Below are 17278 nucleotides of genomic sequence, written 5' to 3' on the forward strand. Positions count from 1 at the left end.
ATATTTTCATGATTTGAAATTAAAAACACTCTCAAAATAACCTTGAAAAACCGAATATTTGGATGATTTATATGACAAATTTTATCTGCCTTTTTAAAGGAGATTAAAATCGCCGTCGTCACATACATCTTGAAGGCATTCAACATTCATATGAAACTATCAGCGAGGATTGCCTTTAATAACTTTGATTTAAAAGAATCTCGATCTGAGCAAGATTAAACGCTCGTTTCTTTTATATTGGACAAATTTTGTGAGGAGTCGTTACATCACGAACTTTCTAGTCTAATTCAAATGTGAGTACCATTAATGTAAAATGTTAATTTTAATCATGCATGCAACCGTACCCCGTTGCAACGAAAGTAACTTCTTAAGTTTTTCTAAAAAAAATTAATTAACATGCGACATTAGGATGGTCTTACAACTAAAGATAGATCTGCACGAGGTAGTGAAGCTGAAGTAAACGTGCGATTAGAGACAGGAAAATTAGGTTCGGAGTAAAGTTCTTGGAGTAAAGTCTGTAGTAAAGTTCATGCTCAGTTTCACCACGAAATTACAGTCAATGTTTGGACCGGTCAACAAGTAAAAATTTGTATCCATTTGTCGGTAAACGTCTGTAAATTATTCACTTCGTCATCAATAAATCACGTCACACCAAGAAGCGTAATCCATCTGGTGAGATGCGAACTTCTCAATCCGCCTCTATTACAAAAGTCTGGACTGTATTATTATCTGGTATAAATCTTAGTGTTACTTAATGAAACGAAGTCAGTTGAAAAAAATAATGTTCTAATGAGGGCGACATGCTAGTATTTGTTCTGACATTGGAATACTTTCAATAACATCAAGTACCGTTGTTATTATTATGCCACCATAAAACCCGACAGTGCAAAGCCAGGTTACTTTCTTCTGGCCCATATACGATGTATTTAACAATGGAGTTTCTTATTGCCTAACAGCACTCGTTTGAGAAGCCATAAGCCAGAAGAGTGCAGATATTTTTCATTGTGTCCCGTGCTGAGCTGAGTGCTTATTTTAGATCTACTTGACCAAGGAGGAGCCGATGGCCGCTGGAGCCCAAGACGTTGTATGACTCACGTCTTTACGTATTTTAGACGCCCGCACCGAAGGCCTAAGGGGGCGTGAAGAGCTCCTGTGTGAAGATGCTCTGGAAGTCGGTCGATCGCTCAGCAGGTGTTGGTTATTTGTTCGCTTCAAAGGTGTACTTTTCAAGTTCGAGCCGCCGGCATCACTTCCAATTCGACTTGATGGCCGCGACACTTTCTTCCTTTTATTGGAACGAAGGCCCAAAAATCCCCACGACCATGACTTCTTTTTCTTCTTAGCTTTAGGAGCACTGGTTTTCTTGGAAGGCACCTGATGTGAGGGTAGTGAAGGAGAGGGAGGGACAAGGTCAGGGAAGGGAATGCCGAGGACAGCCAAGGAAAGTTTAATTATTCTTTTAAATTTTTATTTCGATTATTGCCTTAAAAGGGGCGGGAAGTCTGAAAGACAGCCAAAATGTTGCATTAATGGGCAAGGAAAAATACAGGATTCAAAACGGAGGAAGTACTCGTAGCTTCTACTTACTATGATTGTAAAATTAAATCCATTTAACCTCAAGTCGCATGGATTTGCCAGTCATGTAACATAAAGTTACACGGCTGTGAGAAGAAAAGTTGGTAATTCAATCTCGCGCTTTCGTTCATGATAAGCTGAGTGGAAACTATTTCTAGATCGAGAGAGTGCAACAGTAAAAATGGAATTTTTTTCCAACCAAATAACAGCATGTCCATGCTGAATGAACATGCATGATAAAGGTAATAGTTATATGAACTTGCATGCATTCCGGGGTCATGGACCGACCTTTTTCAAGCTAATTGAACCGTTGTTCCACAGACACTTGGGGTCATCGTTTCACATTTATTTACATTCCAAGAATTTTCCACATTACATGCCACAAATGTACATTCCGAAAAAGACCACAATCTCCCTGATGCACGCACGAAACGAGACATCCAGTGAGGGTAAACTAGCTAGCCTCCATCAAGGTAGGATGCAACACTAGTTATCATCGTCCAGAATAGATTCGGGATAAAACAACCCATAAAACTTATCCCTAAAGATGAATTGAGAATAGTACATCTGACACCCATTACCGTACTAGCAAGTCGCAACACCCAGAATACCTTAGGCTGGCTCGAGGCGATCGAGGGTGGAGGTTGTGGGTCCGACTCTTGGTCAACGTCGCGCGTTTCATATTGTCTGTCAATGGCGTCATGCACGGATGACTGCGACCTCTTCAGATTCGAGGTCTTGTAGTCATTTGAAGGAATGGTTTTGATGTTCGAGGAAGGAGGGTTGCTGCTCTTTGCCCTGCCGTCTACCATCAGAGCTGAGAGGAACTTCTTCCTTTGGCGCATTACGCGCTCTTGTTTGCCGTCCTCATCCTGTTGACGAAAAGGTATCTTTTGTGATCATACAAAATGTATTATTTATCATCTTGTGAGAAACTAAAATCAAAGTAATCCATTGTAAGCTCAAAACAGATCAATATTAAATATTAAAAGATTACTGTATGAGAACAAGAAATACATTTTTTTTAGTATGAAGGACTTACGAAAGAAATAGATAACTATTGAGACACTCACCGGACTCGAAACATTTTTTTCGTCATATCGCTTCGTGTTTTCTTCATCACGAGGACCATTGGAGTCCCTCTTGAGTGTAGCATTCTGACGCTCCGGAGATCTTTCTCGCCGTGTATCACTTAACACTTTGCGTTCATTTCTGTTTTCGAGCTGTTCATAAGTTTCACGGCGCTGTAAGAAAACGTTTCTGTAGCCTTCACGTCCATTGTAATCTTCGTAGTAATCATAGTTATCTCGTTTTTCTGGCTCCCTATCGTACACATTATCGCTCCTATTGTTACCACTGCGATTTCCATTATCCTGACGTTCGTACTCGTATCTGTTCCAGCGGCCTTCCCTGTCGGGACTTCCATAACGGTCTTTCCTAGCAAGCGAGTCGCTACTCTTAACGCGTCTCCGATCGTCGTGGAAGTCTTCATGAGACGATCTGTCATTGCCAGATTCGCTGTGTCGATTGTTTGAAGTCATTGGATTACGTCCTCTTCCAGGACGAGACTCTGATCGATCTTTGGAAGAGTCATCGATGTAGCGACGATTCGATGATGTTGATGGGCCGGTTTTACGTTCACGGGATGGAGAACGCGAATCATATGACCGTGATCGAGTTTTAGAAAGTGTGACTTTCCCGTTTTCATTCCTGTCACTACCTTTGTATTCAGAAAAATTAGTAAGAGGATCTTCTTGCTTATCTTGAGGTCTTGGATCGTAAAAAAACTTAATTTTGATCTTTTTCTTCTTCTTTTCCTTTTGTTCCTTGCCTTTCTTGTCTTTGTTTTTAAACTTAAGTGTGTCTTTTAACTTCTTTTCATTTTCATTTTCGATCAATTTGGCCGCTTTTTCCTGCGCAAGTTTTTCTTTTTCAAGATTATTCTTTTGGTTACGTTCAAGAGTTTTATCCCTAGGGGACGAAACATCTCTACTAGAAAGACTGCGCTCGCGCAGCGGTCTACTTGCTTTCGCTCTTTCCTCACTGTAAGCTCGTTCTCCTTGAGACTGGAAAAAGTCGTTTCGGTGGGTGGTTTGTAGGCTAGAAGAGCGCACGTCATTCGATTTTTGCGATACTACGAGTCTTCGACTGCCATGTGGATCCAGTTCCAAGCTCATTGCATCCACCTCATCAATTGTTAGAGGCCGCATGCCATTTGGATTGAAATCCAATATTCTCTTATCTCTCTGCTCCCTCAACATCTCGCGCTCCTCCCATTCTTCCGCTTCATCTTCTTGCAAGTGTCCTTCTTTAAGAACCTGGGTACGTATTTTCTTGAGAGGGTCCGATCGCCTGCGGTACTCGGGCTCCGAGTCAGAAGTGTCGGACAGAAGGGGCACTACGTGCCGAGTGTTCGACTTGCTAAAGGCCCGTCGTTGGGGAGGAGAAGGAGATCTATCGAATCTACCAAATCCGTGATTGATTTGACGCACCAGATCAGCCGAAGGCAAGTCAGATTTCAAATTTCTATCATGTCGATATGGCTCAGAATGAGCCTCTTTCGTAGGTGGAGCTGGCGCCATGCCTTTCAAAGGGCGTCTTTCTTTGTTGAGAGATTTTGACATGTCAGTTTGCACCGCAACTGATGACATATTGATGTTGTTGTTCAACGTGTTATTCTTCCCGTCAATATCATATCTGGTTAGATTTACTCCATAGTCAGAGTATCTATTGTCACGAAAAGAGTTATTTTGAACTTGATAGGTTTCGTACGCTTCGTCATCACCTTCATACGGATTCTTTGGCCGATCTTCGGTGATTATTATCTTTGCAGAATAATCCGAGTCCATACTGAGCTTCTGCCGCAAACCGTGCTTATTAACTTGTGCGTACATTTCGTCCGACTCTACTTCACGGGGATTAGGCAACTTCTTAGGATTGTTGTTGGGTTGAACGTAGCTGAAGGGTTTGTTGTTGTTATGACGAAGACGTCTGGTGGGGGCCACTGGGCGCCGAGATGGAGACGACTCTCGTTCACTAGTGCTCACGTCGCTGTTAGTGTACCTGTGGGCAGGTACTGGATTCCCGTTTAACCTACCGATAATCTGATTCACCTTTGGCCTGTACGTGTGAGACAAATCAGTTGAATCAGAATCACAGTATTGGATATTCCCTAGAGATTTATAATCGTTCAAGGTCGTGTGCTTGGGCTCTACGTCAAGCAAATTGTCGGCTGATAGATGAGAAATATGCGGAGGCCTGCGGTCGTGCCCTCTTGTATTTAAATTCACATCGTCTGTGTCCACCAAATTGTCTGAAGACTTAGCCAAGCTAGGAGAGCGGTAGTCAGACCTTGACGTTTTCTCGTACGCGTTTGGGCTAAGTAGATTCGGGACAGATTTGTGCCGAGCTTCACGATATTTGTCAATGTCCGAGTCGGAAAAATCTTCTTTGCGGCGGCTCTCCCGTCGATTAACGTCGGCTTTCAAATGCCTGATGATAGGATTGGTAATTCGCGTATAATTTATTCCGTTTACTTCTCTGTTTCGGTTTTGTGTTCGGTCAAGTGAACGGCTGCTAAATTCTCTGTTCTTTTTTGGCGTTGAGGGCGATGCCTTGCAATTAATGCTGTCTACTATTTGTACCAAATGCGCCGCTTCTTTTTCAAGTTCTTCGGGCGTCAAATTATTGGGCTGACGTTTTACAGGGGCACAGCCAGCCCACTCGTCGGGTGTGGGAGGGGACTTTTGAGGAACTGGGGGTGCAGGGGCTTTATTTGCTCCACGTGGTATGTGTTTGATTCCTACGTCGTTGTTGAACGACACTCTTTTATCGGAGCGTTCAGAGCGCAGGGAGTCGTTGCGAGAGAGGTTAGAAACCGCCAAGTGCCGGTTATCGAGCTGCTGGGGGGCAGAGAGGAGGTGCTTGCCGTCCGAAGGTGCAGGACTGGAGGCAATGGGCATCTTGTGCGGGTGATGAGCCGCTTTTTTATTGCATTACGGCAAATTTGACATATTCGCTGCGTAGCTTGAACTTGTGAGATCTCTCCATGCGGCCACTCGATCTGAAATAAGGCGATAATTAGGAAACAAGGAACAAGACCTTATAGAATGGAGCTAACTTAAGCATAAAGAACAAGCGAAATCAGGAATTAAACTTTTACGTCCAGTAAACACATTATCTGTTCCGTTAGATCTACATTTGCATACATGAGGAGTCAAAATTTAACGAAAACAAGGACAATACGGTACTCAAAACAAAAGTTGTCACTGCAACTCAAGCGTCTTGCACATGGATAAATTTCATTGAGAATTTAGGTACGATTTCTCAAAATTAAAGTCATTCATTTCGGATCAAGTCATGAAAAACGTACAAAAACGAGGATTTTGCAGAGTGCACTCCTGTAGAACCATTGGCAACATTACCTCTAGGTTTTCCAACGTCAACAAACATTTTAAGTAAGAGACTGAGAACGTGGGTTTGCTTCACTCATAAACTAGTAATTTAAGTATTTTTAAACCTATGTTCATATTCGAATCATTTTGCTGTAACAACAGTGCGCTGTATGCACGTGGGGGCAACTTATCGTCCGTCACTCCACCTAACACATACAGAACCCGCGATGCCTTACATGGCTGTTGTCTGGCCACACCTGCCAGACAATGCGCCTGCTTCCTCTTAAGTATATTTTTTTTCATATGCAATGGATTATCTTTATTTTCAATGGATTTTCTTCCCCCTTGAGATACTTTTCCCTGATTGGTTAGCGAGATATAGTGAGAAAAATAGCGATTTTCTTCACAAAATCCGCGAGCAATAACGGCTTTTTCGCAAGAAAATAACTGCAGAGATCAATTTCATTCTCTGGAATATCATTTCACAGCAAAACGTGACTATCATTTATATGAAACAATTTCAGACGAAAGGTCGCTTGGTCTCTTTACCACGCAAAATAATTTAAGAGCTTCTCACAGTTCATACATGACAAGTCGGTCCTTTGACCCGCAAACGCAATGAATTGCCAGGGGCATTTAAGCAAAACTTCTCGTGCAGTCCAGTGCAAAGCAACACAACGCGGGCGCAAGCGCCTATAGCAATTATCGGACGTCCGCAACATCCTCGTGATTACTGTCTTTATTGTTGGAAAAGACAAGAATGTATTTGAAAAACATTGTTTGGCGATGCTGCAGTATCTCGGAAAGAAACGTTGTATCCCTGGAATAAGCTCAACAGCGTTTTGATATTAAAAACTTGAAGAAATTAATTTAAATTTCGATGAGGAGACAGCTTGCCGGACAGCCACACTGCATGCACCGAGAATTACGCCCGCAGGGGCGGCCACCGGAGCGTGACGCTCGCGTCTGCAATTCTGCCTGTTCATGCGGGCAACGAAATTCTTGCAGCTTTCATGGCAAGTATTGAATTGCATTGAACAAATTAAAATCTTCTACATTAATTACCTATATTCCTTTGATCATCAGAGTAAAAATGCTGATTCCGGATATGTCTGCCAGAGGATATTATTATTATTAATTTTATTTTTCCGTTTGGATAGTTCTGAAAATAATAGGTTCAAATGTAATCATGATGTTCGTGAGAGTTCAGAGCAGCAAACAATCTACATGGAAATGGTTATTCTAAAATCATATGGCAGTTATTCTAACCGCTATATAATTCCTCATAGCGGTTATTCTAAACGAAAGCCTAGAAATGGTAATAATAACTTGACAGCACGCTCGAACGCCAATATACATGTACTATCAACGGTTATACAAACAAATCCCTACGCTAAAATCTTAGAAATGCTGACAAAAATATGACAGCGAGAGTTCCAAATTATGCGATATGGTGTGGGATGGTGTAAAGTATGCGACATGATCACAATAAACACCATTCCTATCGTTTCGCTCGGGAACAATCTCAGCATATTGCTTAGACAAGAATTTCTTAATTTGAGTATATATCACGTTTTCCCCATTTTTTGCTGTTTTCTAAGAATTTCACGTTTCAATCATTTTTTACGAAAAATTTACACGAACAAAAAAATCTTAGATTTCCGTTGAGCTCGCACTGCAGAGGAGCGTGTAGCGGCAACTGCAGAGGAGCGTGTAGTGGCACGAGCAGGCACTGCAGAGGAGCGTGTAGCGGCACTAGCAGGCACTGCAGAGGAGCGTGTAGCGGCACTAGCAGGCAGTGCAGAGGAGCGTGTAGCGGCACTAGCAGGCAGTGCAGAGGAGCGTGTAGCGGCACTAGCAGGCACTGCAGAGGAGCATGTAGCGGCACTAGCAGGCAGTGCAGAGGAGCGTGTAGCGGCACTAGCAGGCACTGCAGTTTACCAGGCATTAGCTCGCCATGGAAGTCTAGTGGTCAGCTAATTGTAAATAATTGTATCTGGCCAATGCCACAGATCAGCCGCAATGAAAATTAGATCGGAAGGTTAAATTATTATTAGACAAAATAGATTAAACATTTCACAAATATTGCACGATAGAAAATTAAATCCATGCGAATCTAGATTGAGTAATAATTTTTTGTAGAATTGGTGTGACCGAATTGAAGAGTTTGGCATCTAACTGTAGGATAAGCAAGAAACTAAGAAGCGTGGTTTCGGGGAAAAGCGCGGAATTTATGTGAAATATGTTCTAGTTATTTATGATGAGTGTGGAAAAGCTTTCTCAACCCAACCTGTTTCCCTTCAGGAACAAAGCTAGCCTGCATTGGAACAATAGAGAAAGCTACATTTTGAGAAGATATTGTGTTATGATTCATAGCCATTGGTTGCTTGCATTACGTCGTTGGGCGAGCGAGAAGAGGACCGGAAAATCCTGTTATTCGGACAGATGACCTCAGGGCGCACACCCCACACAGTGCGAGCAACTTCTGTAGGAGGAACTGATGTACATCCACGACTAAGGCACGAGAACTGAGAGCTTTCTTAAATGAAGTGTATAGTGATGACAGAAAAAGATTGGATAAGCCTTATTAAATTTTTGTTTCTTCCCCATCAATAAAATGTGCTGAATTTTTTTTAACTTTTTGTAACTTCATCATTTTGAAGCTTTGTGAACATTGGAGTTCATTGGAACAAAAATAATTATTAACGTTAGTAACAAATTTTGTAGCACGAAAATAGCCTAATAAAAATTTTCCAGTCTTTGATTATGCAAGCTGCTGAGCATCCCACTACAAGATTCCACATGCAAAATATATTGAATGGCTGAAGCTCAAAAATCAATGAATTTTTGTTGGCTTCAAGGCATATGCGGTCGTCATGCGGGAGAGGGCGGGCTCTTGAATTTAACGGTCACCGACGCGTCTCAAGGAAATGCCTGGTACGGGCGGTGAGCGCTGGCTCCTTACAAGGGTATGACGGGTACAGACTGGACTGGGCATCTGACGTGAGTGAGATGAGGTCATTATTATTAAATTGCGATCATTTGTGTCGCATTTAAAGTCGTATTTCACATATGTTTTTTGGGAAAGACTGAGCTTTGCGTCTGACGTGAGTGACATGTAATTATGATCATTAGAATTATGATAATTTGTGTCGAATTTAGCATCATATTTGATGCATTTTAAAAGAAATTCCGAAAACAGGTGAAGTTCGTGCTGAGCTTCTGACGAACTTTGGCTACTCACAAGATTCATGCCAACAAAAATCATCAGTTATTAAAGCCTTACGCTCAATCCGCATCCTTAGGTGTACACTGGACACGTGTGATAGGCGAGGTAACTGAAAAATTTCAAACTTATTTTGATTAATAATCAAAATATCCTCGTGTATATTTAAACTTTTACTCCATCATGCACAACGGATGCTTGAAATACTATCAATACCGGTTGGAGTCTTGACGTCTGATGGGCTATAGCTGGGAAGTGGGTTACATTCATTGGATGAACGACGATCGTTCCTACAATGCTGATCATGAATCCGAGCTAGACACCTCACAGTATTTTAGAAAAGCTTGATAACTTTCTGTACCATTGACAATATTGAAGGTCTATAAAAATATTTCATTATTATTGGAATTACTTCTGTTTAACCAATATTATTTTTCCTGTCATGTACCCAAAGTAATAGCAGTTTCACTGGGCAGTCACCATTGCAGGGACATATCAATGCAGTTTCGCCAAGGTTATCGGACCTGCACCTCCACCAGCAACTACACAGCAACATGATAAGCAATATCTAGGGTCCTAAAAGCCTCTCAGGAGACCAACGTACCACGTCAGTAGTGAATTACGAAGTCATAGAATGATGATGGTGGTGAAGCGCAATTACTGCAAGAACATTTCATTTAATTCACTCTAGGCGCAGATGGTAAAAAATTTTGAAGACTAGATTTATTTTAAATATTCATCACTTCTTCATTATTTTTTGAAGTTCTGGGAAATAATCTTGATTAATTCAGTGCTTAACGGTCATTGAATCTCGATGAACCTGAGCAATGGAATCTTGAAACCTTGCGCCTACTGAAAAAAAAATTTGTTGTTGTGCCTACGTTTCGGAGAACGCAAATCACGAAATTTCTGAATGATACAGGTTTGTCTCAAGAGAAAAGTTACCGGCAGTTCAGCGACTTCTTTACTGCCAAAATTCAGTGTTATAGGATGTAAAATCTAACTGGTGTTGGACTAACACATGCATGCTGCAATGCAGTACCTCGGGTCGAGGTAAGTTTTATCAGTGGCTAATGCTTACCTTCCAGTGTAGCTATGCAGCATTGCCTTCAGCCACAAAACTTTTATTCGAATAGGAAAAATTATAGGTTTTACAAGCAGGCAACAATTAAGCAATTTTCCACAAAGCATTTATCATAATTGATTTGGACTCCGTGATGAGCAAGAGTTCTCAGGATACGAAACGTGACGCAGAATCAAACAGGCTTTTTACTGCAATAAAAAAAATGTTCGAGACGCTCAACTCCAAGGGACGTCAGGTTCTCCAAGAATTTGTTCCCTGGGGAGTTTCAGCATCCGTCCAACGAAGCCCGAAACAATGGGGCATTCTCGGTAGTTTACCCAGCGTGAAGAAATCTCCTTGGCAACAGCGGTCGTTTTGCATGTAAAAACATCGACCAATATCACCAATTCATGCTGTCTTAAACGATCTACAATTTCTGTCGTACATTATAGGAATTTTTACTGTCTTTAAAGCGTCGAAGTTCCCTATTCTTATAGTGATGTTGCATAATGTATCTTAAGTTCGAAGCCTCTTACACCACGTGAAGAATTCTTGTGGATCTTTATTTAAATGTTTTCTCAGCGTCGAAGAAAAAATATTACACATTTAAGCGCAGATTGCACCACATAGAAATTTCCGTGCTCACAATAGTGGTCATTTTAGTTCGTGGTTTTTCTGAACCACTTATAATGAAAGACTGACGAGCTGAGCCCTCATATCATAGAGCATGTGTAGAAAAGTTATCCGTTCCTCCAATAGGAAGGATCGAGCTAACAAGGAACCGTGCGCAGCCTGGCAGGCTCTAGAAAACGGCACTGAGCGTCTTTGAAGAGTTCCGTCAATTTACATAATGAAGAGGAGAGCTAAGTTTTACAGGTGAAAACATGGGGTCTTATTCCATGCGGCTGAAGCGAGCAAGCAGACCTTTCATAAGTAACGGATCGCCTTCCATGTAAGATTCAACGCTGCCGGCCGTGGCGTAGCAGAGCCTGTAACTGGACACGAGGCGTCTTTTAGCAAGTTCGACGCATCTAAATATACAGCTCACATGATCCTTAAGAACGCCTTCCTTATTTAGGCAAGTTATTTGTATCAGATAGTAACCGTTGTAGTCAGGAAAACCTGTTCTACACAACAGTGGAAGCACAGATCGAAAAGGGCTCATAACCGTTGCTAAAAATGTCGAGATAGCGGCAGACGGAGGAGATTGTATTGCTTCTAGAGTTTCACCTCCTCCATTTGAATTTTTCAAATCTCCGGCGCATTGCTTCTTCTCATTCATTTGGTTCACCAACTGCGTGTTACTTTAAATTTAAATTTGGCACAGAAATATACTCATCAACTTCGGGAAATGTGTGCTGCCCCAAGTAGAAAAATAAGCCTGCTTTTATGCGAGAGCAAAGGCGAAAAATCGACGTAAATATCACTCTAGTTCTGAACTTCACACCAACTTCGAAATTGCCGACATTTAGTAATGTTAGAAAGCGGGTTCCGATTAAATAACTCGAAGAAGCTCCGGTAGCCAGAATTAAAGATTGATTCTCTTCTTCAGATGACCTCAGCAGGCGATGATGTCACTCATCTGCCGAGGCCCAGATCTTAAATAGGAGTAACTCTGAGCTTTTGATCTCTTAACTAGTTTTGATCAATTGCTTCATATCGAATAAGAATGATAAATAACTGCAACAGCGCATTTTGCGCAAGTATTGGGGACATATCATGAGTAATATTAATTAAAATAGCTCGAACACTGCTGCTTTATCGACATCGTATCTCTCGAGACAACAATACAAATTCAGCGTGGGAGCAGAAGAGCAGGAGTACAAATCAACATTGAGATGCTGGGAGATAAGGCATGAGAAATTGCAAGCAGACGTTCGGCGCAAATAACAGGGATTATCTTCGCTGTGCAGGATTAGAAGCATTCATTGTGATTTAAAATAATCTAGAATTTGATGAGCTCGTCGTGTAAATAATACAACAGCAAGATGCATCTAAAAAATTTACCAGCTATAAATATCTGTTCGTTCCGGGAAATATACCCCTACAAAACTAATACAAGAAACATCCAGAGAAAGTGAAGGAAAAAATGTGTTGCATCAACACGCTGGCTTAGCCCAGCGTACTTTACAAGGTAAATTGATAGCCGGCTTCACTTGTAATTGAAAGGCGGCAAATTTTTTAAAAGAAACCTGTGACAATCGAGGACGCTTCAAAAATCCTGAAAATTTTATGGAGTGCGTAGATGGTAAGTAGATTGAAATATAATGTAGTAGAAGAAAGAGAAAGAAGTAGAAAGAAATCTAACGTCTGGCTAAACGTGCACGTAGGTCTGAAAAATGAATGTCTCGCTACATGTACACGGCCATTCCACCAGCTAAAAAAGAAGCGGTGAAAGCGAAAGACCGCCAGAGAAAAGTGATGACGGTTTTTCACGCGATCTGCCAAAAATAGAGTCAAGACGAAATAAAATTTTTATTCATTTCACCACAGGGATCCAAGAAAAGTATTCATTATTTAGTTGTGAAAATGGCAATCAATGAAGAAATATTCGTGGAAGGAGTTTAAATTGTGAAATATGAATTAAAGAAGCTCGCCAATAATAACTCACCGGGCAATTAATTTTTTTCGAACGTGAATCTTTTTATCGTTCTTGATTTGGTCATGCATAATGCATATGCATAGCCGAATTATTTTGCAATCGCATTTAATGCGAGATTCGATTTGCACTTGGCAATTTAACTCTTATAGGTACCTGTTTTATGGCATTCGAAAAATAGTAACGATCGTTACTAGTAATGATCAATCGCGAGAAAGAGTAATAGGAATTATTAGTCGTAAAATAATAATGATCACTTTCATTATCTGGATATTGCAATACGAAAAAAATGACTTGAAAACGTACACAAGACGCCAATAGAGTTCGCGCGTGCCAGCTCTTGATGTAATCGTGTTGCAGAGACCGTGCGGTTCCACCACTAATTGAATAGTCGAGCTGGAGTGACAAAAGAATGGGAAGCTATAAGCGTGCTTTAATTAAAGCGTGCGTCTGGAGAACTATAGTCGAATTCACATAAACAATTGCTTTATCGTTAATCCACCAAGCAATCACGAACGGTTTGTGCGCTAACAATGCCAATAGCAAGTGCAAAGCACGGATATGCAATCATCATCGATTCACTACGGGGCCATGCATTTCTACAGCCCGTCCGGAGTGGCTGATCCAACTCGAAAGTCTCTCTCTGGAACGTGATAAACGAAAATCAAATTACATATTACAACGTTCAAGAAAAAAATTCATTGAACCCCATGAAAATAAATTGTGACTATGATGAGAACTAGCACGTTCACGAATAAAACAATTGTATATAGTACCTAAGAATGGTTTGAATTCTCGTAAGTCGTAACATCACCGAGAGTTCACGGTACGTATAAATGTACAATTGTAAATCTGCATCACATGTATCCTAGCGGAACGAAAACTACACTTGATTGTACAGTTCATGACTCTTATGAATTTATTACAGATCTAAAGCACGCTATAACTTTTATTCAAAGTCGATTATTTCGATAACCATTGTTCCTAAGGGAATAAACAATTGTAAAGAGATTCAAATATATGCTAGCGCTCCATCATCGGCGAACCGAATTCGATATTGGAAGCATCATGCATGCATGGATGAGCGAGCCGACGTCAGCTACATCAATGTCAAGTAATGGACATTGAAGTTTGTTCGTTGGAATTAAAAATGCAATTATTAACTAGACCAAGTTTACAAATTTCAATATGCGACTTGCATCTGACAATAATACGAGCACTAGTTCTGATTCATCTCAATACTACTAATCTATTATTATTATATTTACCACTATTAATATTTTTATGACTATCAAGGATGTAGGCATAATTCAAGTTCCACAAAAATGTAGGCGGCAGTAAATTCTTACTGCCAGATAGGGCAAAAAGTGGCATCCTCGTACAAGGCGAGCTTGTCGCGGACAAGCGACTAACTGCGCTAGTTGGTTTCACCTCTTGCGTCACAATCGCGCTTGTGATCAAGAACGCGAAACGCTATGCAGCGTTCTTGAAGCTATCCCTTTGATATCAATCAAACATTCCTGAGGTAGGGGGAAAGTGCAACTAGGAATGGGTTTAACAGGGAGATTCGTTTTGTGAGGTTAGCTGTACGAGAATATATTATGATATGCAAACTTTATTCTGAAACTAAATGATTCAAATACGAGTGATAATTTATCTATAACGCATTAACGCAACTTCGGCGCCATTACAAAGGTCAACGCGCGTAAAAAAAATATTATAAAAAGTTATTATTCAATATCTATACAAAATCATAAGATTATATATAAATTTAAAAAGAAAAGATTCATCAGCGTGAATTATTCCTCAAAAATATGAAATTCAGCACGAGTTGAATGTATGAATTCCTACAGAGAAGATATGTAATATTCGAATACGTCTTGCGCGACGGAGCGTCTGGGGCACGAAATCGAGAAACAATCTCGAAAAAAATGTGATATCACGAGCTGAAGGAGGTTACTTTAATGACAATGATTACAGAGCAGGGGCTCAGCGCACTTGAATAGGTAATTGGCTGCAACTGCCGTGGGGCAGATGTGCTCAACCACGATCCTTAGTGCGCGCAGAATTCGTTCCAATCTTCGTAGAACAAATTTCAAACCTGGAGCAGTTTAATTCGTGAAGTTTAAGCAGTTTAATTTTGAATATGGCTAAATAGAAATCGCAAAAAATTACATGTCGGACTTCCCACTTACATTGCGCGTACACCACATCACGATCGATTACTTGCTCAATTAGAAGAGTCACCATTTGCTTCTATCGTAATGCGAACAACGTGCTTAGCTTCAAATATAGGGCTGAATGTTAAGTGTAGCAACTCCATTGAACTGCAGCCTCGGCCTAACCAAACCAGCATGTGATATGAAAAATTCATAATGGTATCTAATTAACTCACCTCACACTCAGTTAATGAAAAATATAAGGAAAACTAGGCACTCTTTATGTAATTTGATATTCTAATTTTTTTTAACGAGGGATGATCGCTCATTTCGCCTTTCGCATGCCGGGCTCCTGGCATCATGCATTCGGTGTCCAACTGGAGGGCATTCCAGCGTTGTTTCAAGCCTTCAATTACGATAGAAATATTCCAAGAGATCGAACGGAGGCGCTTCACTTCCGCGTTCATCGCAAGTTCAGCATAGAATGAAAAAATGAAACATGCTAAGTAGGCAAGAGTTTTAGGATCTCGACCACATCCCCACTCGGATCTTAGCTTGTTTCAGTGTTGCAGCAGATAAAAAGTTCCTACAGGTGTATTTAACGCCAAGTATTCGACGGAAGAATTCCGATGAGCCCAGTCCAACGTGTAAGACACTTGCAGAATCATTTAATCTTCGTCGCCAGATGGCGCTGCTGCCTCATATGTACTGCTTATGCCCGCAGGTCGGTAATTTGAACCAGCCAGCTAGAAGTAAGCTGTTTAGATATGCCGACGTGTTAAGAAATGTCCCCAAACGAAAGCCAAAAAGGCATCATGAGAGTGAAAAGAGTGAAGTTCTAGGAATATAACAACGCTGACAATTTAGAAAGTTTATTTGCATTTTTTTTAATTCTGGTCCTAATATGAGTAAAACTTCTTTGTTTACGCGCAACTCTACCACAATCAAACCGCATCTCAATTTGACACGAAATAGAACACTCATTCAGATTTTATATTATAATTGTATAATTTTCTTTATGAAAGCAGCCAATAGTGTGAAAACAACTGAAATCTGACATAAAAAAATTGAGAACTCCAGCACATTCACATAGTCAACCGTAAGAATAAAATATGTTGCTAACCGTCAGATGAATAAAGAGAAAACCTACAAATAACTTCACACAAGAGCTGAGAGCAAATAAGTAGATGTAAACGAGGACAAAATAGTCTACCATTCGCAACGGAAGCTCAGCACGTGAAGAACGCCAGAAGGAAACCAGCCAACAAAAAAGGCAATTAAAATCGTCAATTGGACGGCAAGTCTGTGTTCTTCAATAAAAAGTATGACATGAATCACGCGCGTACGCAGTCGCTGATTTGTCGATGCTCACTTGCTGAATTGTTGGTGCGAATTTAGTGAAGTATCGATACGGAGTAACTGTGTTGTTGATACGCAGTCACCGTATTGTCGATACGCAGTCACTGAGTTATCGATGCGCAGTTAGTGAAGTGTCAATACGCAGTTAGTGAAGAGTCGATACGCATTAATTTGATTAGTTTCTATGTACTACGGAGTAGTGCATTTGTTTGCCTGAAAAAAATGGAACGACTATTAAATTTATGTAGGTTCGTTGCGCGTTGATTTTACCACCATGCCAACGTATTAATTAACGTAGCTGTATAGTATGGTCACTGTCGTATCATTTCCATTGATTTTAGTATATATTGAGGTGATATATGATTATGTTTGACGCCACCTGAGTTTTCCACGCGAGCATTATGCAGCCGTGAAGATTTCAGTAAAGAATGATTAAACGCTAGCACTCTCAATTTCGTAACAATTAAAATTTCAATGAAGAGGGTTGAATTTTGAATAGGAGTCTCAGTCTCTCACTCATTGTTATAAACCGGTAAAATGGTCTAAATGTCGTTGATACTTTATTTTGATTTCTCTGATAAATCTAGACGTCATTGATATCCTTCCGTTTTTTGACATTTATTGTCAAATAAGCCGTCATTAATGGCCCCCTGTTTTCTGACAACTCTTGTCAACCTAGACGTCATGGATAGCCTCCTGTATTTTGACATCTCTCATCAAGCTATACGCCAATGATAGCCTCTTGTATTCTGCCATCTCTTGTCAAGCCAGACGCCATTGATAGCCTTAGGTGGAATAATTCTCTTGCCAATCGCCAATGGCGCGAAACAAAATTCATGGCGCGATTGGATGGTAGAGCGATCGCCATCTGCGCGGCGCTGTAGACGCGATCTTGTCACGCTC

The 17278-nt window shown here is 40.8% G+C and overlaps 1 protein-coding gene across 2 annotated transcripts in view; it reads right to left on the minus strand.

Annotated features, from left to right (window-relative positions):
- Positions 1-17278, minus strand: part of LOC108682090 (histone-lysine N-methyltransferase, H3 lysine-79 specific) — a 50294-nt gene that overhangs the window by 2067 nt on the left and 30949 nt on the right. Inside the window, exons 3-5 of one of the 2 annotated variants that reach the window (XM_018171201.2) lie at positions 2649-5638; positions 2187-2447; positions 1096-1374 (exon numbers count right to left, since the gene is read on the minus strand). In XM_018171201.2, coding sequence (XP_018026690.1) covers positions 1096-1374; positions 2187-2447; positions 2649-5537 — 3429 coding nt within the window. In that variant the 5' untranslated portion in view covers positions 5538-5638. The remainder of the gene's footprint in view (positions 1-1095; positions 1375-2186; positions 2448-2648; positions 5639-17278) is intronic. The other variant, XM_018171202.2, reaches the window with a different exon arrangement.

Source organism: Hyalella azteca, unplaced genomic scaffold (assembly GCF_000764305.2).
Source record: "Hyalella azteca isolate HAZT.00-mixed unplaced genomic scaffold, Hazt_2.0.2 contig9603, whole genome shotgun sequence".
NCBI lineage: Eukaryota > Metazoa > Arthropoda > Malacostraca > Amphipoda > Hyalellidae > Hyalella > Hyalella azteca.